Below are 25,597 nucleotides of genomic sequence, written 5' to 3' on the forward strand. Positions count from 1 at the left end.
CCAAAGAGATTTGAAAGAATGTTTCAAACCCTAAAATTTCAGGATAAATATCAATCCTGAAATTTTCAGTGTTTTCCTAAATGCTTTGTGAGTTTTGGCAAATTACATAATGTGCCAGTAGCAAAGATTGTGCTGGCATCCTTTCTGGGCAATGAAGGTGTACAAACCAGCAGGCCAACAGCAACTTTATCATAAAACCATTAAGACTGGGCAACACCTTTTAAAACACTGGGCAACACCTTTTAAAACACTGAGCCACCAATACTAAAATTCTTTCATTTGAAATTAGACAAAAATGACTCAATAGCCACAGTTTCACAGAAAATACATCATAATGAATAAAACTGCACAGGACCAGGGGCATACAGTTCTTGGTGGAAATAACTGGCTTTATTATAGGCCCTAAAAAAGAATTAACAGGGTTTTTTAAAATATATATTTATTCACAATAAGTCTATAGTACCCTGTCCAGCCTGACTGGGGGCTGGCATGCTGCTTCAATAACACAACACGACCTCCATCACAGGAAACCTGAACTGTAAATTGCATGATGTGCCAAGAGGAGAATTCAAAGGAGCAGATGGCAGATAAAACGAGAGATGTGGTGTTGGAGGGGGTCCCACACAGGGAGACACGTTGCTTTGGTTCAATGTGTGGTTTTTAATCATTTTTTTGTAAATTAGGAAAGAATTTCATGTCACAGAAATTAATTTTAAAGAATTCAATTTCAAAGAAAATAGATAAAGCTGCCCAGCATGAGCACAGGTGTTGGAGGAGAATCAAGTCATGTGCAAGAAAGGCAAAAAGGATATTCTTAAATGAATAAAACACTATTTTTATTGTTCAGGTGGAGTTTGGAGACTGGAACCTACTGCTTAAGGAATAATGGACACACAAGTACTCTCTTCTATCTTTTCTGGTTGGGCAGAAAGAAAAGAAGATTCTATAAACTTTGCAGCCAATATTGGGTTTATAATCAACTTCAGTACAGCCAAAATAAATGCCTATCTGATTCCATTATTGTTTAGCATTGAAAAATGTACGTTGAAAAATATGTGTGATGAAGACTGGCAAAACAGTGTCAGTAACACCCAGTTTCTATAAAACACTGCCCTAATCTAGATCTCAAAAATTTATTACCACAGATCTGGGGTTAAAAACAGTAATAATAAGCCATATATCAATTTGTCAAAGGGTATCTGCAGAGGCCATGCTGAAGCCAGAGCTCTTGAAAAATAATACATTGTTCTGCCTTGAAATATGACTGGTAAGGAAGCTTACTTTAAAACTTGGCCAATTTGAACAAATTTCTGTGTCCTACACTGGTTTTACTGAACACACAAACTTCTTTGCTCACACCTGTACTTCAACAAACAGGAATGCCAAATGAAAAACATGCTCAAGTGTAAAAGAAGGTGATTTTTTTTTCTCTCTTTCTCACATGAGGATGGCTTTACAAGGCAGAAGGAATGTGATAGGAAATAGAAAAAATACACCTGCTGTGAGGTTACTTTATTCTTCTCAGAAATGCTGCATTTTTCTTCTTAATTTTTCATCAATGTCATTCTTAACTTTTTCAGAAAAATAACTAGAAATTGAGGCCTTTTCTCATGAAGAAGGGAAGATCATTTAGACTGATTTTTCTCTTATCTTGGTGGATAAAACAGTTGACTGGAAGCCAACACTCTTCCAGCCTCTCTGAATTCACCCCTGAAAGAAGCATTTTCACAGCAGCCATCAGTGAGCACTCTGGTGCTCCTCCATGCCCTTCACTTTTCATTAGTGTAGGAGTCAGGCCTATTGATTTTGAGTTCTTCTCTCCCTCTTTTATTTTTTTTAGATGTTTTTATTTCATCCTGAGTGTATGGATTTTTCTGTGTCTCACCCACTTCCCCATACATTTCTCAGAGCACATTTATTCATTTTCAGTGCAGGGTTTTGGGTTTCCAAGGATGCTTAGCACCCTTTCTTGTGGCTGAAATTCAAAACCGTTCCCAATCAGCACCTCCCACTAGGAGAAAAAAAGAGCTGTCAGGCTCTGGAGTTCTGTGCTAAAATTCTGCCCTTCATTTTGGATATTCCCCTCTTCTGTTCTGCAAACAGATGGCAAAACATCTCCCTGCTGGAAGGAAATAATCCAGCTGATGTTGGATGGAGTCTAGAAGTCTTCGACACATTCCTGTTTCACCATGTGCTGCCGCAGCCCATCACAAAAACAAGGAGTAATATTATAATCTGTTCTCCTTGGCACTGGAAATGCTGAAAATGCTTTTAACTTGGGCCGTTTCAGGTCAGAACAATGAAAATCAATACTTTTGGTCCTTGCTCTTGGGTTCAAGTAAGGACTTGTGCTTGTCAAGAAAAAAAAAAAGAAAAAAAAAAGGTGTAAAGAAAGGGCATGTACTGAGACAGCTGGGCTGGAGCGCCAGGACAAGAGGGAATGGCTTCAAACTGAAAGAGGACCAGGTTAGATGGGATATTGGGAAAGAATTCCTGGCTGTGAGGGTGGGCAGGCCCTGGCACAGGGTGCCCAGAGCAGCTGGGGCTGCCCCTGGATCCCTGGCAGTGCCCAAGGCCAGGCTGGACACTGGGGCTGGAGCAGCCTGGGACAGTGGGAGGTGTCCCTGCCATGGCTGGGGTGGAGTTGATTGGGTTTTAAGGTCCCTTCCAATCCAAGCCATTCTGAGATGTTATGGTTATTGAAATATGCTAAATTTAAAGGATTGATTTCCTTTCTTCTTCCATAGTCTTTGTCTCAACTATTCAGGGTAAATACAATAAGTGTGTCATCCTGGAGATCTGGGAAAATGACCAGCAGATGCTCCACATGCTCAAGAAAGCCTGGGCTGGAACTTGATTGATTTTCATTACTGTTAAATACACTAACAAAAAATAAATTGCCACCTTGTCTTCTCCATCAACTGCTCAGTTCAGGACAAAACCTGAAAAATAATCTTTTGTTGTTTGTTTTCCTAGTTTTTTTAATTTTTTTTTTCTCCAACACATATATATTTTTAAAAGTATATATTAAGTAGAAGTGGAAAACTTTTTATTTGGGTCAACCAAAATAATTTCCATACTTGAAGCAAATCAACTCAACTTCAATCTTTTCAAGAGAAGAAAAAGAAAAACTCAACCATTTTAGAGTAGTTTTAAAAAGTTCAAAATTAGGCACCAATAAACACTGTCTCAAAAAATTAAAATGAAAGTAATACATTTTCATAAATATTTTCCTATTTTTTTTAGGCTGCACTTCTTTCTGATAGTTTTCAGGTCAAAGATATGTGCTTGTTTTCAAAGTTAAAAATTCCTTCTGAATTTAACACGCGCTCATGAATAATTTGCATGGCCCCCATGGCACTTTCCAGTTAATATTCATGCAAGGAAGAGTTCAGGTTCAGAACTGGGTGATCCAAATGCTAACAGATGCAGTTTCACTGCATTGTCAATTGCTCAACTTTATACAGCATTATTAATGTTAACATTAAATACTGACTTAACTAAGTCAGTGGAGTTGTTGAAATCTAACAAGGGCTTAAATTGAAGACAAAGACAAAATGCAAAAGACAGAAATTAATCCCCAACACTAACATTTCCCCCACCAAAACCTTTTTTCACCAGGGATTCTATGATGATTTCACCAAACAGAAAATATTCCTGTTAATGAAATCCACTGGAATATTAAAATTTACCTTAAACCACCTATTTATAGTCTACGTTAATTACTGTATACAGCACTCTGCAAGCTCTTTCTACATCAAAGATTGTTGTGACTAAGTTGAAGGTACGTTGAAGAAATCAGACATAAAAAATATCAGTCATGAAATATTCATCCGTTGGGCAAATTGCTGCACTTCATAAATATTCCATGTTTTAACCTAGTGAATTTTATCCATGACTCTGCATTAAAAGGACACAATGACACACAATAGATTTTAAAAAAACACACTAAAAGTATATACAAACTTACATGCCCTACTCTATGTAAGCTGACAGAGAAAAGTGTCTGCTAAAACTAAACAGCCAATATTTATCTGGATTTTCTTCACTTATCTGTCTTTTTCCTGATTCTCTGTAACACACAAAGCTCTTTAGGTGAGATGCATTTTGTAAGTATAAAAGTGACTGACTGAATTTATTGTCTCCTGCTGACCTGGAATAAATCAATGAAATACACATTTATATCACTTTTCACTAGCTGTGCTTCTTTTACTGCACTACCTTGCAGCTTGAGAATTCTCCTAATGCCCCTTCACACTACTTTATAATGTAGATATCCACTGAAATCACCCGAGTTAAGTCTAACCAGGACCAAATCCCAGCTTACAACTCCAGGATAATTAATTCCTCTGCAATTAGGTCAGTCTTTCCCATTAGAAAGTGAGCGTGTAAATTTTGCTGCCATTTTTCCATCGCTAATGCAAACCTCAGTGACTGACAGGCTTAGTGAGGTTGTTTCCAGCTGTTTCCCAGAATATTTCCAATCTCTGTTCCACATGCAGCCCCAAAATTCTGGGGGAGGCCAGTAGTTGCTGAAATCTCTACATAAAAGTCATCAGACAGGTCTCAAGGGAAGGGTTTTTTCCTCCCCTATTTGGTTTTCTGTTTGCTTGCTTTATTGGTTTGGTTGTTTTTTGTTTTGCTTTGGGGTCTTTTGTTTGGGTTTTTCATTTTGTTTTTGTTGTGTTTTTTGGTGGTGGTGAGTTTTTGTTGAGGATTTTTTGGTTGTTGGTTGAGGTATTGATTGGTTGGTTGGTTGGTTTTGTCTCATTTGGGTTTTGGGTGTTGTTTTTTGGTTGTTTTGGTTGATTGGTTGGATTTTGTTTGTTTGTGGGGCTTTTGTCAGGTTTTTGTTTATTTTTGTTCCTTTGGGGTTTTTAATTTTTTTTTTTTTTTTTTTTTTTTGTTTGTTTGGTTTTTTTTTTTTTTTAATGGGATTTTTTTTGGGTTTATTTGTTGCTTGTTTGGGGTTTTTTAAATACTTCCAGGAAGAAGTTTCTGTTCTCCCTGAGGGACAGGACAGCTGATTTTGATGAACTTTCCTTTTCTTCTTCAGTCTTATACCTGATTTACCAAGGAACTTAAGCACAGACAGCAAATTGGATAACTTGGTAAAAACTAAGAAATAGCAGATGCTCTTTACTTCCCAAAGAGCATTAAGGAGGAAATATGTTAATGGTTGTATCCATGTTATCCATAAAAACTGAACCAGTAAACTTAAGGAAAAGAAAGTGTTTTCTGTCCATATTCCTTCTTCTTCAGATTCAAAAGTTCTCTGGCCTTTCTTAGACACCTTGAAGCCTTTAAAGGATATTTCTGATCAATTTTCTTGTTCTCCACTGCATAGTGGTGTAGGGGATGCTGTTTCTTCCTTTAAAAAAAATCTGAATTTTTGATCAAAAAAAATCCAATCAAAATCTTGAAAATCAGTTAGAATTTCTTACTTCTGCAATAAAATTATGCTTAGAAGTTGCCACAACCTTATACTATGTTTTCACAGGTTGTTTCTCTCTCTCTCTCTCTTTTTTTCTTTTTTCCAGTAAGAACATCACCACCACAGTGCCAGTTGTACCTGGTGTTATGATACCTCAAGGATTCATCTGGACCCACAGCAAGCCCATGTTTAAGAACACCTTCCAAACTGTGTTGAAAACGCTCATCAGTACTGAAAAATTACAATTTCTCGTCCAGTTTTATACTGAATTACAGCCACTGATAATATTTGGGTTTGAATAATATCTGCAATATCCAGTTGCCTACATGACAGTGGTTCTGCTGAGTGTCTGCAGGCCAGATCAACACCTTTTCCTGCTTAATGCCTTTTTCTTCAGCAATTTGTGTTGTAAATATAGTCTTTTATATTGTAAGTATCTCATATTTGCCCACTGATCAAATAATTGCCAGTATCACAAAATCATTTAGGTTGGAAAAGACTTCCAAGATCATAGAGACCAATCTGTGACCTAACCCCACCACGTCACTTCCCTGGTCTTTCTTTTTTGATACAAATCCTGCTGCTGTTTTATGTACCATCCATTTTCCATCATCTCACCCACTCTTTCTCAATAATAATAATAAATATTGCAGTCAATGAGATCTCTGAATATTGAGATATAAGAGATCATAGGGGGAAAAAAAACCAAACAAACAAACAAACAAACAACCCCACATAAAATTAGTCTGGTACCTCCTATAATAATTTTTAACAGATTTGGGTTAAGGTTTCTGGTTCTTGTGTCTACATTTAAAAAAGGCTTGAAAATATCAAAGAAAGAGAAAATTAACAGAAATGTTACCAGAACAAGAAACAGTAGAAATAATCAGTGGTAAGGGTTAGAGTGTTCTGTAAGTTGGTTGATGAAAACATAAATAGAGAGGCACCTGAGCACTATTTATATATAGAAAATAAATCCAGTGCTGAAAAGCTGTTGTTGTTTGTTATTTGTTTAATTGTTGATGCTTACCTCAAAACAAGATGTGATATTTCTAGATGAAGTTGCAACTGCAGATTGTACCACAGTGGCACTCAGATAAAGTAACAGGGAAGGAAAAAAAAAATTTCCTGAAATACAATCTAAACAATGCCATTTTCCAACTACTTCTAGAGCAGAGGCTGCCAGCTAGATCAGATGGGCTTCTCTCACCTTATCAAAATACCTTCTGTAAATCCCTTCTTCTTCCTGGATTTATCCTATTTGTGAGATTCCTGGGGAAAGCAGAGCTTGGGGGTGGCTCTCTGGACTGCAGGCAGCAATATTTGGGTGTGAGGGCACGCTGAGATTCACAGAGGTCACCCTGCATGTCCTAATGGTGGCTTGCTCTGCTCCTAATGTTGATGAATCCTCACAGACAGCAACAAATCTAACTGCATTCAGGTTATAACCAGTGAATAATGGGCCCTGAATGCCTGTTAAAAATGTTAAAGGGCAAGCAGACTATTTTTTACATTTTTTGTTTGTTCTAGTCTCTGTGAATGCATGGCACCTGTGTCCTCAGCTCCTCTGCCAAAGGGTTTGGTAACCCTTCCCTGGTCTCAGAGGATATTTGCTCTGCTCCCAGACAGTGGAAATGTGTGGTCCTACAGCTGATATAGTCCTACAGATCCCGTTAAACTGCCAAAAAACCTCAATTTCCCTGAAGTTTCCCTTGAACTGTGCAGTCACTTCCCTGTCCCTGTCTTGTGATGCTGCTCAGCTGCTTTGCTAGGCTGTTTTGAGTCCTTTTAATCAGTCTCCCTTCATCACTTTGCTCTCACCAGGCAGGCCATCACTGCTATGTTTCACTGTACTACACTCTGGTTTGCTACTAATCACATCCCCTTTGCTGCCCCAGTTCTCAGCAGACAGGGTGTTGCCACTGTGATTTGGGTACCACACACTGGCTAACAATGTGAAATTTTTTTTTTCTATGTTTATGTTGCTAAATTGTCTGAGTCCTATCCAAACATGGCCGTGAAGGCTGTAAAAATGCAAATAAACTGGATTTATAGTGTCACCCACAAGTCCTGTCTCCTCTCCTACTCAACCTGTAGAGTTCTCAGGCTCCAAGCAGAACAGTCACATCAAGCCAAGTGCTTTCAGCACAGAAAATCTAGATTTTAGGGCTGCCAAGTCAAAGCAGAACAGAGCAGCTACTATGGACCATTTTTGAATGAACACAGTTCATGAGAAATGTAAATGCAACAAACCCTGTTACAGAGTATGAAATTAACTGCAGTGGCAAATGAAATTATATTAAAAAAAGGCCACTTAATTCAATGCTCATTAGCTAGATTATGGTGTTTTTAAAATATATTTTTCTTAAACAAGGGTCAAGTATTTCTCTTAAAGTATTGCCACCCATTTGATTTCAGCCAGACCAGACAAAACCTGTGTAGTTTAATTCTTTCTGTATTTTACTGTAAGATGCATGAAAGAAATGCTTGACACATCTCAGTTCTAATCAGTATCAAGATTCACATCCCGCTAGTTTAATATTTACATTCCTTATTTTAGTAAACTTTTTGTTTCATGGTCTTTGCGCATTCATTTATTCAGCTGCAATGCTCAAAACACAATTAATCTATTTTACTTTGAGTTACTGATTCTTTTAAACTGCTCAGGTTTCCTCCCCCGTGGGAGGATGGCATGAGTGTTTCAGAAGCATCCACCACCTTGCATTCAGATTGATACATTTATTTATTTTGTTCATGCTACATTGGTCAGGATCTGTTGGTTTAATATAAGTGAAACTGATCCCAAAGTCGCCGCCAGTGAGGACAAAGTTAATCCACTGCTCACTTTTGTTGCTGACTTAGGCTAATGTATTGTTCAGCTACAAGCTAATGACTACTGCAGATGTTTCTTATTTCATGCCAGGAAAAGCAGAAGCTGAAATTAAATATTTTCTTTTTATGACTGTCATCATTCCCCTTATAAATTACAGTCCATTCAGTCATATTTTTGAATAAATCAAGTGACATTGACAACGCAGTTTTCCTATCTGCAAAAATTAATCTTTAAGGACCAAATTCTGGCCTCATTAGACTGTTCATAATGAATAATATAACTGATGATTAAAAAGTTGACCTGCCTTAGAAGGAGAGAAAAGTAATAGGAATTTTTAATCAAGACATGCTTCTCTCTCTCAATTGCAGCAAGATTACATTTGTACTTGAATATGTTGGCATACATCTGTCTTCATGTTATTTCACACCCTTACAGCCCTCATCTTAGTTAACACATGGAGAAAACCAAGACAGCTTCAAAAAGTGATTTTTGTTTGATTTAATGTCAGCTCAAATTGAATTTGACAGAACTGGATACTTAATATGAATTGGATGCTTTATATTGCTAGATAATGGTAACACAATACACTAAGATTTAGCTCTTAAAAATGTTTTTTCTTACTGGGTTCTCAGGGTTTTAAGTCTTTATCCACAACCAGGGTTCTGTTGCAAGCCTTGATGTCATCACTGCCTGTGCAAATTCAGATCTTGTGCTAACATAGGGTTGCAAAAACTTCTCATAGCCTTTTCTCAGGTGTATCTAAGTAGTTAAGACTCTTTAAGAATGATGAAAATTCCTCCTTGCCACAGTAGGAATGTTTGTAGTTTGCATTGCCCCAACAGGAGAAAGCTGGTTAATGTAGGGGAAAAACACACCTGCCATAAGAACATGGTGTTGGTGTGCAGAACTAAACTCAAAAACATGGTTTGGAAAACCTGAAAATGGTGTGGCAGTGTTTTATGATATCTTTTAATCACCATTAGTACTTAGACAAATATATTCTGCTGAGTCCCATAATACTCACTGTAGGTTCTCACTGATAATATAATTTTCATCTTATTAAATGCAAGTTGTTTGAACTGAGCTTTTCGTCCTTTCTAAAGCTCTAGTCACTGCAACTGCTGAATAAAATAGGAAACAAGAAATGTTTTTTAATGACATTTTGGATAACATAATAATATGTTAGTATCATGTTGGAGAAGAAAGGGACATAAAATACCTCAGTTAAATACCTCAGTTCTTCAGCACATTTCTAATAACATGCTACTTTTTCTTCAGTACATTCATTCTTTTCACCTCCCCATTGATGGCTTTTGCAACAACATATCTGTCAGTCTGGGGACTAACATACTTTTTTTTTTTCTTGCTTTTTTTTTTTTTTTTTTTGTGTTTTTTTTTTTTGTTTGTTTTTTTTTGTTTTGTTGTTGGTTTGGTTTTATAATGGATACTAAGTGTTCATTCATAACCAATTCACTTAACTTTAAATGTGCATTTGAAGCGGAAGTTGCTTCCAGTCCATGTTGGAAATGAGACAAAGACATCATCAACAAATGAGAAATTTTATTTCTGCCCTGTTTCTGTCTGCATTGTGAAACACATCAGACTCCATGAAAACTCCTAAGTATGTTTAGAAGGAAAAGCAACCTTTCCTTCCTTTTCCTTCCAAGGCAGTTGCCACAGCAGCAGTGGTTCTTTCCTCTCTAGTTTTCCCTACACCTGCATTTAGAAGGACCAGTTAAGCAAGCAGAGTCAGCAGAAGCCAAATATTAATTGCTGTTCAAAGCCATGAGGAGCTACAAAAAATACTGGCTGGAATTTAGAGAAAAGACTCTGGAATTTAAAGATATCATGGACTTCCCCTTTGAAACTCTGAATTCACATGCACATCACTCCCAACCCTGTCTTCCAGAGTGTGGGATCCCACACAGGATAAATATCTGCAAGCCCTGGAATTTCTTTCTGTGATCTTTTTTGCTGGATAAAAGGAGCAAAAAATTGCATTACCCAGAGGACACACCTTTCTGCAACAACCTATGTTTGTGTGGATACAAAAGGAAAGAGCCAGGAAGAATTATCTATGAATGGAAATGCAACATGTGAAGCATCTCCATTAGAATTTGTAGTCTGAGCTTCTTTTGCATTCTGATGTCTATGCAGAAGATGGCAAAACTAAATATTCCAGGATATTTTGACCACTTCTGTTAGTCTGTTAGGAGGCAAATGTAGGACATCATTAAAGGTGGGAGAATTTGGGTTGTTCAGCCTGGAGAAGAGGATTGGGCGTGACCTCATTGTGGCCTTGCAGGGCCTGGAGGAACCAATGAGAAAGATGGAGAGAGACAATTGACAAGGGCTGGAGGGACAGGACACAGGGAATGGCTTCAAACTGACAGGGAGTAGGTTTGGGAATAGATAAAAAAATAGATATTAAGAGGAATTAGATGAATAGATAATAGATATTAGGAGGAATTTCTCCCCTGATAGGGTGGGCAGGCCCTGGCAGAGGGTGCCCAGAGCAGCTGGGGCTGCCCCTGGATCCCTGGCAGTGCCCAAGGCCAGGCTGGACACTGGGGCTGGAGCAGCCTGGGACAGGGGGAGGTGTCCCTGCCATGGCTGGGGTGGCACTGGATGGGATTTAAGGTCCCTGCAAACCCAAACCATTCTGTGGAGCAATGTTCAGAGCACTACGGATATGGGCAGGCAAACAAAGCAGATTGTATATGCGTGTCTCATACCCACCCATCTGAAAAAAAAATTAAAGCCTTGCATGCATTCATGCAGATTGGAATTAGATATCTGTCAAAAGCATAGATCAGAAGAGTGGAACTACACATATTTGCACCAATTATGCATGAAGTGACACATAAACTGAACCGAATCATAAATACCGAGGAAGCTGAAGTGTGATTTTGTCACATCGTAAAGCTCTTGAATTCTACCTAACTCTTTTCCTAATTTCAGGGGCAAAAAATTAAGGCCATGTCCAAGTCAACTTTTTGAATTTTCCAGAATTCATAATTCCCTGATTTAGAGTGTTGCCATTCCAGTGCATGTTTGAAAGTGAAGATGGTATTGATAACTTGAAAGTTTGTATTTCAAATTAGCACTCTAATATTACAGATATAGCCAAGGGGGAGCAGCTGAAACATTAATTTCAATCTCATTGATTAATTTCTTCTAACATAGGAAATAATATATTGACTCTCCTAACTCATGGTGCAATGTCAGTTTCTCAAGCAGGTGATCAGCTCAAGTAATGCACATGAAATACCAGCTCTGCAACCATAATTCAGCATGAAACCTCATGCCTTAATAATTCTGGTCATTAATATAACATAACTATAAATTAATTATTATCAATCATCATTTTATAGCATCGTCAAGTAGGAGAAAGCTGTACACCTGTGATACAACCTGAAAAAAAACCACCCTCAAAATCAGTATCTCCAATTTGAATTATTCATATGCTTCAGTCAGGATTTCACTCAAGTCCTCGTTATCCTCATTAATGCACAAAAAGATGAGCACGTGGCATGTAGTGTCTTTTCACCCCAAAAGAACCATCCCAGACAATTTACTGGGTAAATGAAGGAGGAAAAGTGTGGGTATTTCAACCTTGTTATTAACACCTGAGAAGAACAGGTACAGCACAGGCACATCTGGCTAAACAGCAATAAATCCAGACAGAAACTAAAACCATAAAATGGGATAGGAAAGGTGAGCACCCCACTGGTATTTTTTCTTCCTGATAATTTTCATAGCTATTTTTTATTATATGTTATTATATTATCTCGTGTATAATTCCCCTGTTTTCTTGATTCCTTGCAACAAAATGTGAATTAATTATGTAGCCTAACAGGAAAAAAAAAAAAAATCAGACATAGATTTCTTATGGAGTTCCTGTAATTACACTTATATTTGGGGGAAAAAATAAAGAAAAAAGAAATAACAACAAACCAATAACAAAAGCATTTAGTTATTCTCCTTAAGTAAATGTAATTTTGGAGTAAATTAATCCCTTGCTGAAAAAAGTTCAAAGGCCTCATCTGATCCATATTAGCATAATTCTTCTATATCCTTCTAAAACAGTAGAGATTTTAGAAGAGCAACAGTGAGACATAGTGCTCAATATCCTCAACATACTCAAGAAAAAGGTTTATTTGTTCAAGACTATCCTAGTTTTATATATTCCAGTTTAAAATCTTTAAGAATTTATTATTTGGGAACTAAAAAGAAAAAAAAAAATTAAAAAAAATTGTAAGAGAGCAGATATATCATTCCACAGTATTTTAAGTGCTTAAGTGGCTTTTACATCTGGATGATGAACACCAAAAGACCCTTAAGTAAGTGACTTAACAGAGATTTTAAATCAAAAAAAGGAGTAAGCATAGAAAGGAATCAGATCACAGGGAGTTGCACAGTGAAAAGAAATTTCTGAGCTACTAAATAGCAATTTTTCCCAATTATAAGCAATAAATTTATTAGGAGAAACGCTTGGGTACTCTTATTCTTCTGCTTCTGAATCAAAGTCTTTTTTTTTTGTTATTGGAGAAGAGCAAAAGGGTTCCTGAGATATTTCATCTATTTTTTTTAGTGGCTGAGATGTATTTCCTTAATTCATTACTTAAAAAGAAGTAAACATACATGGAGAGAGAAACGTAAAAAAAAGTGATGCCAAAACATGATGTATTTTGCTCTGCTTAATGAGCCCTTCATATAAATAGTTTTGAAAAAAAATTCTGGTAAAAAAACTTAAAGAGGGAAAGGAAAAAATAACAATAATGTCCATCTGTCTCTGGATCCAATATTCAGCTTTTAATTTGTGTTTCTTTTACTCTGGAACCAAATTCCATTTAGAGCTTGCATTAAGTTCAACACCACCAGGTTTTCCATCTGATCATTTTTTCCTAAGAAGTATAAAATCTTCTAATCTGAATCTCCTAGGATGCCAGAATTACCATCTCATTAAAGACCAATTTGCTTTTTCAGCTAAAGAATCAGCTTCCTTCTGGCATTTTTATTTTTTAGCAAGTTGCTTCCATACTGTTGAGTCACATCCTTCTACATAAAAATCCAGGAGAAAGCTGTATTATATAAAATGGAAAAACAAACAGAGGTAGTGCTTCAAGAACATTTCTTAAACCAAAATTTTATCAGAAATTATGTTGTCTGGTCTCTTAAAAACCACCAAGACTGTTTACTTTGCATTAACCAAGAAGCTAAAGGAACAGAAAAATAAAGCTACTACCCCATTGCTAGCAACACCCCATAATAATTAATCCTTATCATGATGATACTTAGTGATCCCTAATCTGTAAGAATTATTAGTTCCTAATGAGTAGTGTATTTCAAAAGTACAAAAAGTCCTGCAATAATTAATTTCTCTGGAACGGGACAGGAACCTGAAGACCTCTAGTATTTGTCAGTGATAATGGCATACATAAAAAATTATCTGGTAATAAAAACTTTCTTAAAGGCAATAAGAATTAATTAGGGACAATAATATAGATATGGTTTCCATGTTTTAATAACAACAATAATAATAATATTAATAATGGTAATAATAATATTTTTTAAGTGATGAGAGACCCATTTTAAGCACCAGGACAGGGACACCAAAGAACAAATTCAACATGACATGGAACATCACAAGAAGCAGCCCAGCAGCTGTGTCAGCAGTTCTCACATGCACCTGAACCACTCCAGAGGTACTCATGGATATGAAAATGTGCAGAATACTGTGTACCAGAATATTTATTTCATTAGATCTTGATATGTCATGTGCTCTGCTGTTTTAACCCGATGCAGCTGCTGCCCATCAAAGTTGAATTATTTGAACACTTCTCTTTCCAGACAGTGCTAAGAGCACCTATCCAAAGAGCAATTTTCCCCTGTCTGTCAGCAGGAGCTCTCCAGATTTTTATGTGAGCCTATTTCACTGGCAGGTCTGACAAAACATAACTGGTTTATTCTACCTACTTCTTTTGAAGCTGGTTTAAAAAATATAAAAGGCCATAGACACAACACATTTCTCTTCTTCACTGAATAAAATAGGGCAAAACCTCATGGAAATGGACCTGGCTCGCCAGAGTTGCCTCTTTTCCAGTACACACAGCCCAGGCAGGTGCCAACTCTTGTTTCTGCAGTACCTTGCCTTTAGCAGACTCTGTGTACTTGGAATTTCCAGTTAAATAACACCTGGATGGAAAGCCCACACCTCACAGTTTATCACAGTTCTCCATGACCTGTATCCATGCTTTTCTGAGTATTTTTGCATGCAAGGCTTGGCATCAGTGTTGCAGCTTTTAATCAAAACGTGATGAACTGCTGAGTCCTTCATCCCTCCAGCTGAAAGCAGGGGCTGGGGATGTGTTTTTGCAAATAAACCCAAGCCCACAAACTTTGTTTTTCTTTGCAAGGGCTCATCCTGAGCAGTAGGCCAGCCAACAAGGGGCTGGATGTTTTCCATTTGCCCTTTTAATTAGATGCATAAAATGCATAAAATCTCCTTCAGAGTGGACAACTGCTCACCCTCCAGTGTGTGACCTGCTTACCCCTTGCCAATTTGCACCTCCAAACAAAAAACTGCAGACATAAAAATAGGAAAATGTGATATGAATTCCAGCATGGGATTCATTCAACAGGGCATTGCTCATTCAGGTGTTAAAGTTTTCACTACCTACAAACATTGTGCATGGCCACATTGACCTGTGGTACCATGTACATTTTTAAGGTCTGTCACGTATTTCAAAATACTTTATAAAATAAATATCCTGATGAAACCCAACAGAATATTAACCACCGTTTTTTACAACTGCCAGCAGCATTCTGGGGTATTTAGGAAGAGCACTGCCAGCAGGTCAGTGTGGGTGATCCTTCCCTCTGCTTAGCAAAGGGACACATCTGCAGTGGTGCATCCAGTTCTGGGACTGCACAGGAGGAGGGGCACAAGGGCATTGTGGAGCAAAGGGACAAAAAGATGGGGAAGGAATTAACTGCAGGATCTTTCACACAAAGAGGTACCAAAAAGGGGCAAATTAGAGGTGGAGAAGTCATCACCCCACTTTGCTCAGCTGCTGTTGGGTCCCACCTGGAGCACAGTGCCCAGGTGGGGTCCCTGTTATTCCACACAGAGGTGGGCAGGCTGGAGAGGGTGCAGGGAAGGGCCACAAAGAGGATCCAAGGGCTGGGAAGTCTGACTTGTGGGGCAGGAGAGGAGGGAAGGCTGAGGGGACACCTCACCCCATGCTCCCCTGGCTGAAGGGTGGCCACAGAGGACCTGGAGACTCCCTCTGTGCACGGAGCCACATGGAGAGGACAGGGCTGGGGGCTCCAGGGGACTCTGGGGAGGCTCCGACAGGACACAAGAGGAAACGTTCTCACCATAACAGTCAACCACTCGAATCGTCTCCCCAGGGAAGGGATGGATCCCCCAACACTAGATGTTTTTAACATTCAGCTGGACAGGGCTCTGGCCCACCATGCCTGGACCATGATTTTGCCAAGAAAGTTTGACCCAGATGATCCTTGAGGTCCCTTCCACCCTGGGATTCTACGGCTCTGTGAACTCCCATTTTTGCAACCTCTTCACCAATTGTGACTCCAAACCTTATTTTCACAATGGATTTATTGGCAATCAACACCAAAGGCAATTTTTTTTGGCAGAAATATTGTAAATTATGACTTTCAACATTTTCTGCCCTGCAATCAATGCCATTTATCAAGCTATTCTGCTTGCGTGCATTCAGACCATTCAGTTTAGATTTTTCTGCATTATGCACTCTTCTACCCAAAAACTAAACATTAGGACCTAATTTGTCAAATTATTTTCATTAATAGGTATTGATTGCTTTTAACAGGGCTCCATGACCTATGAGAACATCTTGATTATGTGATAATTTCTGTTTAAAAAATGTGTTTTGCAGGTAATTCCACATAAAGCACCTCTGTATAACAGAACTGTGAAGCCCTAGGGTTTAGGCTTCAGAATTGAGCACTGAGAAATGCCCTCAACATACTGAAGACCTGCAAGGAAGAATTTGTTTTCAATCCCTCCCACACTTTCTCACTCTTTTCCCAGAAGAAACTACACTTTAACCATGGAACCTGATTATTCTTGCTGAATTCAAATAAACACAGGCTCACCTCACCTCTGTTGTTAATCTTCTCTTACTAACAGGGCTATTGAAATGGTTTTTGGGAGCGAGAATATCAGCAAAAAAGAGAACAATTTCCTTTGCAATTTTTTTTTTTAAATAATGAATCAATATCAAGAGAAAAGCATGACAGTACACTGAAAAAGAATTCACAGTTATATAATAGAGTCTTCCTCTTGACAATAAGAAATGTGGTGAGTAAGTCACTTTACATAAATTTGGCTAATGTAGGAATAAATATAGTTAATTTGGGTGGCACTACACCCAAAGCAGTGACAAGAGGTGCTGAAATGTGGAGTACACACTCTATTTCCCAATATCCTGGGCAATCTGCAAAGGATTGTGTTGCACTGGGGAGAGGAGTGCCAGCAGGCCAAGGGATGTGATTATTTCCCTAAAATCAAATAGTCAAGCTTGGAGAAGAAAATACAAATAAAGACACCAGAGCCAGGGACTTCTCAGGGGTACCTAGTGACAGCACAATGAGAAAAACCCAGAATTTCACAAAATTACACTTAAATGTATTTGGGCTTTTGGGGTTTGTCTGTTTGTTCCTTGGGGGTTTTTGGGGTTTTTTTTGGCCTGTGAAGGTGATCAAACACTGGCACAGATTGCCATGAGAAGCTGTAAAGTCTCCATCCCTGGAAGTATTCAAAACTCTACAGGAAATTACCCTGAGAAACCTGCACCCCTGGATCATTCATTGAGAGATGGGGTTAGGCTACAGACCTCCACCAGTGCCTCACATCTTCAACTGTTCTGATTTTGTGAGGGCCACTGCTGTAATTTGCATTATTCCAGGCTACCTTATTTACAGCTAGGGTGAATACTTTCATATCAGTTGCATACTGGATGCACAAGACAGTGAGCAATTGGAATTCTTTTTTAAGAGTGGATTCCTTTCACTGTTTCTACCTTGGAAAATCCATTAGTACATATGTTCAACGCGTGGTGCAAACAACCCTCCTTAAAAAAGGACAAAACACACATTGTAAGACTATAAAAGCATCTTTGAAATCATTCAGTCATTTCTAATCACGGCATTGAAAAGGATCTGCCAGACAGACAGGAGGTGAGTGACAGGACTTTTATCTGCACTAATTTTTTCCAGAAGCCCTTGTCCTGTCAGTGCAGAGGTCAGGAAAGCAAAAGTGGAGACTTAGGTTGTGCAAATAAAGCCACAAAGCAAAGAGATCAGAGCACTCTGGGTCTAATCCATCTAACTGAATTTTTATTTAACAGCATGAAAAGGGAAGAACTCTTTGATTCCTGCGTTTCTGGCCGAGAGACAGCACAATTTTTATTTAACAGCATGAAAAGGGAAGAACTCCTTTGATTCCCGCGTTTCTGGCTGAGAGACAGCAGCTGTCAAGGCAATAGTTTACTTTGGATACTGGGAAGACTGAACTGATATGGAAAACTGCAACGTGCCAAGCAAGGAACCCCGCAATCACTTCTTAATCACTTGGAGGAATAAAGATGCCATGGGAAACTGGCATCTCTGGCTCACCTTTAAACTCTTCTCCCTTCACTCAGCCTGCATGCTGCACTGAAACCCAGCTTCCCTTGATCATTAACCATAAGATCATTAACTTGCCTTTCCACCCTTCCAAAATGCACACAGGCATTTTTCAACATGTTTTTCAATAATGAGATCCTCTCAGTGAGAGCTGACATAAAAGGTACAGACACTTTCCAAAAGAATGCTGGCAGCCCATTTGACATCTGGTTTTTTCTTTTTTTTTTTTTTTCCCACTTAAATAAACTAAACATGTTCACCAGTTTATCCTCTCAGACAGTTATTGAATTTCAGACTTGGAAGATCAAAACCGAGTAGTTTTCAAATGCTCAGATTTCAAATGTGAACATGGTCAACCCATGGAACACACTCTCATTGCCTTATGGCATAATAAAGTTAATAAACTCTTTTTTCTTGGCATTAAGGTTGTACTTATCCCCCTGTTTTCCCTTATGCATACACTAAACAAAACAGGAGCAATTTTTATTTCAAAGAAAACTCCCCCCAATGTCATTTTATAGATCCTCTTGTGTGCTGTCCATGGCTAATTAGTCACACAAGTTGACAGGCAGAACATTAAGAGTTTTCCTGAACAGAATTCATTAATTACTCCTATTAATTGTCTCTAACAGTTGTTGTTTATTGTGTTTTGATAATTCTCATGATTCCTGAGAATTACTTGTGAGCTATTTAAAAGATGTAAAGCCTGCCAACTACCCTGTAATGCATTTTAATGCCAATATTAATAATTGAAAATTATTTTGTTTCAATTTAGGTTAAAAGTAGTGTTTCCATATATGTAGGCAGGATTCCGCTGAAGAGTTAACTTGGGCCATAGTGTTCTTATTATCTTTGGAAAACATCCTGCTATTTGGAATGTTTGATATAATCACCTTTTATCTGTTTAGCCAAATCCTTTTTCAGCTCGCTGGAGGATGTGCTGTACTGAAAACAACTAAAACACACATTTTCCTGCCTTTCTCTATCTTATCCTCTGCCAGTTTATCAGATATTTAAAATCTGTTATAGCACTGAAAAAACCTGGCTGCACAAATAGGGTGATATTACAGATCTATCACCTCATCTCAAGTCTTTTAGCACAACTAAGTTTGGTATAAAGGTACACATAGGAAATTAATGTGATTGCTATTAACAGACAAGTAGGGTCAGAATGGGAATAGTAATTTAAAATATACAAATTACTCTCACAAGTATTGTTTAACATTTTGGTTTAGACACACTCAAAGTTACAGGGTCAGAAAAAAATTAAGTATGGCAGAGAAGTAATATTTTTCCCTGAGTAAATGTATAAAAATGCATAATTAGTTAAACTCATTAGCTTGAAATTGGTTTTATTATGAATATCAGGTTATTTTAAATTTTATTTCTATTAAAGTAATAAAGGAATTTGCATTCTTGAGAATCCTTGCAGCTCCCAAAGTGTCTGGAGTATTTGTTGCTCTATTTAGGGAAGACTTCTACCTAAATGTTTGATCTTCCTGGGTGCTTGTATGCATCTATTTTTTTCCTTCCTCTCCACAGTTCATGACTTGCTGTCTGAATGGGACTGCCTTTTATTTACCCACATTAATGCATGATTAAGTAAAATCCCCGTTGTCTTTTACTGTGAAAATCCTCCCATTTAAGGTATGTCCCTTGAAAAATTTATGACTTCCCAGCAGGTGCCCAGAGTTCAGCAGTGCATCCTGTCATCGCACAAAGTCTCTAATGAGAGGGATGCAGACAACACCAAGCTGCTTTTAAAATCTTCTGTGCAGCCCTTTTGAGGGAGACAAAGTGGCACAGGCTCTTCTCTGTGGTTTTTTTTTTTTTTTTTTTTTTTTTTTTTTTTTGTTTTTTTGTTTTTTTGGGGTTTTGGTTTTTTTTTGGCGGGGTTTGTGTTTTGTTTCATTCTCTTTTTTTGGTTTTTCTAATGGCTTTTTTTTGGTGCTAGTGGTTTTTGTTTTGTTTGGGTTTTTTTTTTGTTTGTTTGGTTTTTTTTAACTTTTTTGGTTTGGTTTTGGTTTTTTTTTTTCTTCACCCTCCTCTTTTTTTCATACACAGCACCTCCTGACATCCGAAACACTAATTTTTAACTTAGTGTTTTCAACTGCATAGAAAATTGTCAAGAAGGCTTTTTTGAGATACAAGGGATTAAGAGATTAGCTTTTGGGCAAAAACTCATTAAAAAGCCAAAGAGAGGCAACCTTTGCTAGCATTCCCTCTTAAGCCATACATTTAATAAACACTCTTAGTAAAAGTGATCACTCAGGGTCTTGCACTCCTGGACTCCTCTAGACACTTCTTACAACATTATTTTACTTTAAGCACTTCAGTGTTTGAATTAATGGAGCTGATTGACTAAGAGCTTACACTAATCACCATCATTTTCATAGGAAAAAAAAAAATCAAATTATTTTCTTGAAATGTCATTTTTTTTCCAGTGGCTTATATGACTGTGTACAGGGTTACATAATGCAAAATGATCTTTTACTAAGAAAAAAAATATTTTAAAACCTATTTTTAAAGTTTTTAACAAGGCTAGACTGAATCCATACATGTAGCAAACAAGATAAACACAAATTAAATTAACATTCTGGATTTTAGTTACTATAGGAATATTAATAGTTTCTTTATTTAACCAATGTTGTCCAGCAGATATTCCCCATGGATTGCAAACTAGAAATGTAACATCCTGCTTCTGTAAATGCTGTGATTGCCACACATTGTCAAGTTATTTACTTATGCTTTAGTCTGTTTACCAAACTGAGTTTTTGTTGAAGTGCTTGAAGATTTTAGTTAAGTATATGTGTATTTTTTAAAGCCCTGTTAATGCTCATCTGCTAATTAGAGTGACAATTATCATAATATGATTTTTTTTTCTCCAGATTCAGTCATGTCTGGCATCCTCCCAGTCATGTGCAATGCAATTTCCTGCCAGTCAAGTACACAATAAATCCAAAATTTTCCTGAAGTGAAGCCATGTCTAGGCTTTTTTAGGGTAGCATGACATATATCCGCAGGATATATTCAAGCACTGATAAAAATTATAGGGAAAGGGATGGAAAATAAGATTTGAGGCAGTATCTCCTGGCTTCTTGTGTGGCCCCACCAAGGCAACAAGCATCTCCTTGTGCTACTCAAATTTTAGCTACAATGACATTTTAGAGTCAGAAAAAATTGCAGTTGGTGTCTGAGGTTGATCATTCTCCCACAGGAACTAGCTCCATTTCTTTGCAGAAAGATTAACTTAAAACAAATCAATTTAAATCCAAATTCCCTTAAAATTGTATTGTGGGCACTTGGAATTCACTCTAAAAACAGCAGTAGCAGCATTTTCAGGAAAGGAAATGAACAAAAAAAAGCTCATAAACAAAACAGTGCTTTATTTCTGGTCTAAGTTTTGCTCCCTTTATCCCATGGCAAAGACATACTTAATCCACAGAACCCTGAACCCTGGTTCTCTCTGTGTAGTTTTTAAAAACATATCTATTAAATAACATAATTATTATTAAAAAATGAGAACCACACAGATTTAGGACAGTTGCATGTTGAGCTCAGCTGTGGCAGTTCCATCATTTTGCTCTGTAAATGTATTTTTGTGCCTTCTATGGGATAATACAAGACCTCAGTTAACTTTCAGTGAGATACCTATCTCTATCTTTTCCTTCAGATTCTGATTTTCTCCTTAAATTTTCTTAATATAGAGGCCTGACCTGCTGGATGTTTTGGATCCACCACTCGAATTTTGGTTTACTTTGAGTCAAGCACACATCACAAAATTTCAGTACATTTGACTTGTGCTCTTTGCACCCATCTAATGATTAATTAGAGCCCCAAATGTATAATTATTTTGAAATTCAAACAAGTAACCACTATGTGTTATTCTGGTTTTCTCCTATTCTGTTCCTATCTCTTAATTTGCATAAGAAATTAGTTTTTACATTGGCACATTGGCAAAAAACTACCAGAAATGAAGATTTGAAGGGCACTGGTTGAAGAAGGATACATAGAATTATCATAGAATTATCTAGAACTGATCTTTGAAAAATGTTGGTGACATTGAAGTCACCACATTGGACTTTTTTTGAATGACTTGACTTTTTGTTGAGTAATTATGTTCTGCAGATGCTGTTTCAACTTAATTACATAACTTTCAACACTTAATTATTGTTAGAGATGCTTATGGCAGAGATATAAGCTTAAAAACCCCAGTAATGATCAACATAAGGACCCCACTGACACCTTCAAATTTTAGCTTTTATATTTTTCATACATTTGTGATCCTGCAGTTCCTTAGTGCCTAACTCCAAACTCCACATTCAGTGCCAGCTGCTGCTGTCCCGTTCTGGGCAGACACAACAATTCCTCTCCAGGCCTGGCACTCAAGGACACCTCACTGCCCCAGGGCCAGAAATGGAAACAAAAGTGAGCTGGGGGGAGAAACCTGGGGTAAATGCCTTCATTAGCTGAAGCTGTAAATGGAACATTGACCCCCAGTATGCAAATGGACCAAACTTATAAAAGTGTGAAAACCTGTGAGTCCATTTTTAGGTGTAGCACATGGGGGGCTTTGCCTGCCCAAATTTTTCCTGAAGGCCCTTCAATAAATAGAAATGCTTTTTATTTTTATTTAGTCTGGCCTCTGTATTAAGTTAGCCCCAACAAGGCACCACCATCACCACATAAAACACCGAGGATGGGGTCACTGCCACAGGCTCACAGGCCACTGGAGCCATTTCAGCAATTTAATTTAGTTTTCACTTACCAACCTCCACAAGGCTGGAGCAGTTGGGATCTGTGAAACCCTGGGGACACTCGCAGGAGTAGAAGTTGTCGTTGAGCCCTGACAGGCAGATGCCACCATTCTGGCAAGGGTTGGAGTCACACACGTCCGCTGTGGGCACAGGGAAAACAAAGTTTTTGTAGAAAAACAACCAAAAATTACCCACAGGCTCTAAACACATCAGATTTTTGGTAACTAAGCACAGAAAGAAATTACAAACTTATGTCCTTTGAATGGCTTTTGGCTCATTCAGTTTTGTATTTATTTAACAGCACAATGCCAGGTAATGATCTATCCCGAATCTTCCACCCCATAACATGTGGTTGTTTTAAACTGAATACATTTGCAAAAGACAATAGCAAATGGTAATTTTTTTTACTTTTTCTAACCTGAAGACTCTGAGGACCTCTACAGATTTAATTCTGTCACCAATGGGATAGCTGGAAGCAACCCTAAACACCCCCTAGACTTTGGCCAACTTTAATTTAATGATTTTTCCCAGACAGTTTGTCTTATATCTACATATATTTTTATCTATCTCAATCTTCATCTTTAAAGGCAAGTTTGTGCTCTCTACTGCTCAGCATAGCATTTAAAAATAATCATATTTTCTGCAGTAAATCCATCTGAAAGTGGTCTACAGATAGACAATTATTAGAAAAGAAGAACATTATTTTCTGTGGGTTTTTTAAATGAAAATTGCCAGTTTTTTTTTTTTTTACATGTAATTGAAGAGATTTAGGGAAATTAATTTGGTTTATGTCAGTAATACTGACATTACAGCATGTTTTGGATTATTTTGGTGGCAAACTCAGCTCAGGATTTCAACACCTTTCTTGCACATGAATTTCAGATTAATCCTTAGTGTGAGAATTTACATTTAAACATTGGTTATGAAATTTTTAGCTGACGCAAAAAAATGCTTTTGTGAATTCTGTGCATGAGTTGCACAGAAAAACTGGAGTTGTGCAGTAGTTTGCTGGGTTGAGTTTTATTTAATTTTTTGTCAGCTTTAGGGTCCCTTTATGACCCAGAGACCTGCTATGTCCTTGATATTAAATTTTGTCCAAAAGACTGTCCAGCTGATGCAGAAGCAAAGCTATTTTTGAGAACAGTAAATTATATTTTCTATCATAATTTAAATAAGCCAAGGCTTCTCATTTTCTGCTTTTGTTGCATTATTGGGGTAGCAAAGGATGCTTGTTTATTACTTTATGGGGATTAGGCACTTGGTTGTGAAAGAATAGCTACTATTAAATGAATTCTCTGACAACTGTATTCCCATACCTCTAATTAAATTAAAAAACTAAATAGCATCAGGAGCAGAAAACTTAGTATGCAAATCCACATCGATATTCTGCTTTAAATGAGAGAGGATATTTTGCTACATATTTCCTGATTTGGTGGAATTCTAATATTAATTATGCCATTGGCATAAAAGGCAAAAAGACAAAATACTGTTTGAATTTGTAAATTCTATATTGAATGACAAGCAGAATTTACACATAATTTTACATTGTATTTCCAGAAACTGAAATCCCCTGAAATGACCAAAGCATGGACAGTCAGCCGCGTGGTTTTAATTTGACTGAAAATTCATGTTGGCTTTTTCAGCCTGAAATAAAGTGACCCAGCCTGCAGTTTGGGACTAATAAAGCAGATGTTCTCCTCTGTTAACAGCCATTTATTTCCATGTTCAGGAAATAACTGCACTAATTGCTCTTCTGACCCACCACCTTGGCCTGTCAGTCACTGGTGTAATTTTTGTAATGTCATTGTACCACAGAAACCACAGAAATAAAAGGAATAAAGAGCACATCTAAAGAGAATGGATTAAAAAACAAAACAAAACAAAACAAAAAAAACAAAAAAATGAAAGCAAGCACAGGGGATGGAAAGGTTTAACCAAAAAAAAAAAAAAAAAAAACAAATCCAAAACAAACCAAACCAAAAAACAAGACAAAACAAAAACAAACAAAAAACCACAAACAAAACAAATAAAAACAATCAACCAAAATACAACAACAAAAACAACCAAACAAAGCCCAAAAGAAACCAAAAACAAACAAACAAACAAAAAGCCAAGGTAAAACCAGCTTATCCTGTCTCATTCAGGTAATGTTAATGAGGATTAAAGAGGAAAAGTCTTTCTGTAAACAACAATGATTAAATTACGTCACAGTACAAAATCAAATATGATGCAGTCAGAAAAATGAGAAGCTGCACAATTCTACTTAAGAGGCTGTGCAAATGTTGAAACTTAAATTATCAAAAATCATGTAAAATGTTATCTCTGTTATTTATAGTTTATTGTCTGTGAAATGGTGCTGAACCAAATAACTATCACCTTTGAATCAACAAAATCTTCCTCAATTTCCATTCTGTGCCTCTTGAGAGGACGTTCATGCTGAAATATTGAAATCTAATTTGTTATACATTCCACCGGGTTTGATGAGCAGAATTTGATTTTGAAGGCTCTGTTATGAGTAAGAAAAGCTGATATGGGTGCATTTTGTCTTAACACAACTGATAAAGGGATTTGTTACCATTAAAATGTGACACAGCTTTTAACACTAAACTGGTTTTATAATTTAACCTGAGAGATTTTGTGAATGGAAGAGTAAACTGAACTCAAGAAAGGAAATATGTACTTTACAATCAGTATTGCAGGAGTCTGCTCTGTTGCTGATGGCTTTCCATGGTGATTTGCAAGATGCTGTTTGTGTAACAGACTGTGTAATTTGACAAATTCCTGCAAATTAAACAAACACTCCAGGAGAAATTCAATTATTAAAAAAAAAAAATCTAAATAACTATAACTATTGCACTTTCATTAAGATGTTCTGAAAGGATTCCAGTAAGATTCAAT

General features: G+C 37.2%; 1 protein-coding gene across 2 annotated transcripts in view; it reads right to left on the reverse strand.

Annotated features, from left to right (window-relative positions):
- The window catches only part of EDIL3 (EGF like repeats and discoidin domains 3), a 240,292-nt gene that overhangs the window by 148,794 nt on the left and 65,901 nt on the right, over positions 1-25,597 (reverse strand). For both annotated transcript variants that reach the window (XM_041426668.1, XM_041426666.1), the window contains exon 2: positions 22,711-22,839. In XM_041426668.1, the coding sequence (XP_041282602.1) occupies positions 22,711-22,839 (129 nt within the window). The remainder of the gene's footprint in view (positions 1-22,710; positions 22,840-25,597) is intronic.

This window comes from Onychostruthus taczanowskii, unplaced genomic scaffold, assembly GCF_017590055.1.
Source record: "Onychostruthus taczanowskii isolate IOZ18803 unplaced genomic scaffold, ASM1759005v1 scaffold92, whole genome shotgun sequence".
Classification (NCBI taxonomy): domain Eukaryota; kingdom Metazoa; phylum Chordata; class Aves; order Passeriformes; family Passeridae; genus Onychostruthus; species Onychostruthus taczanowskii.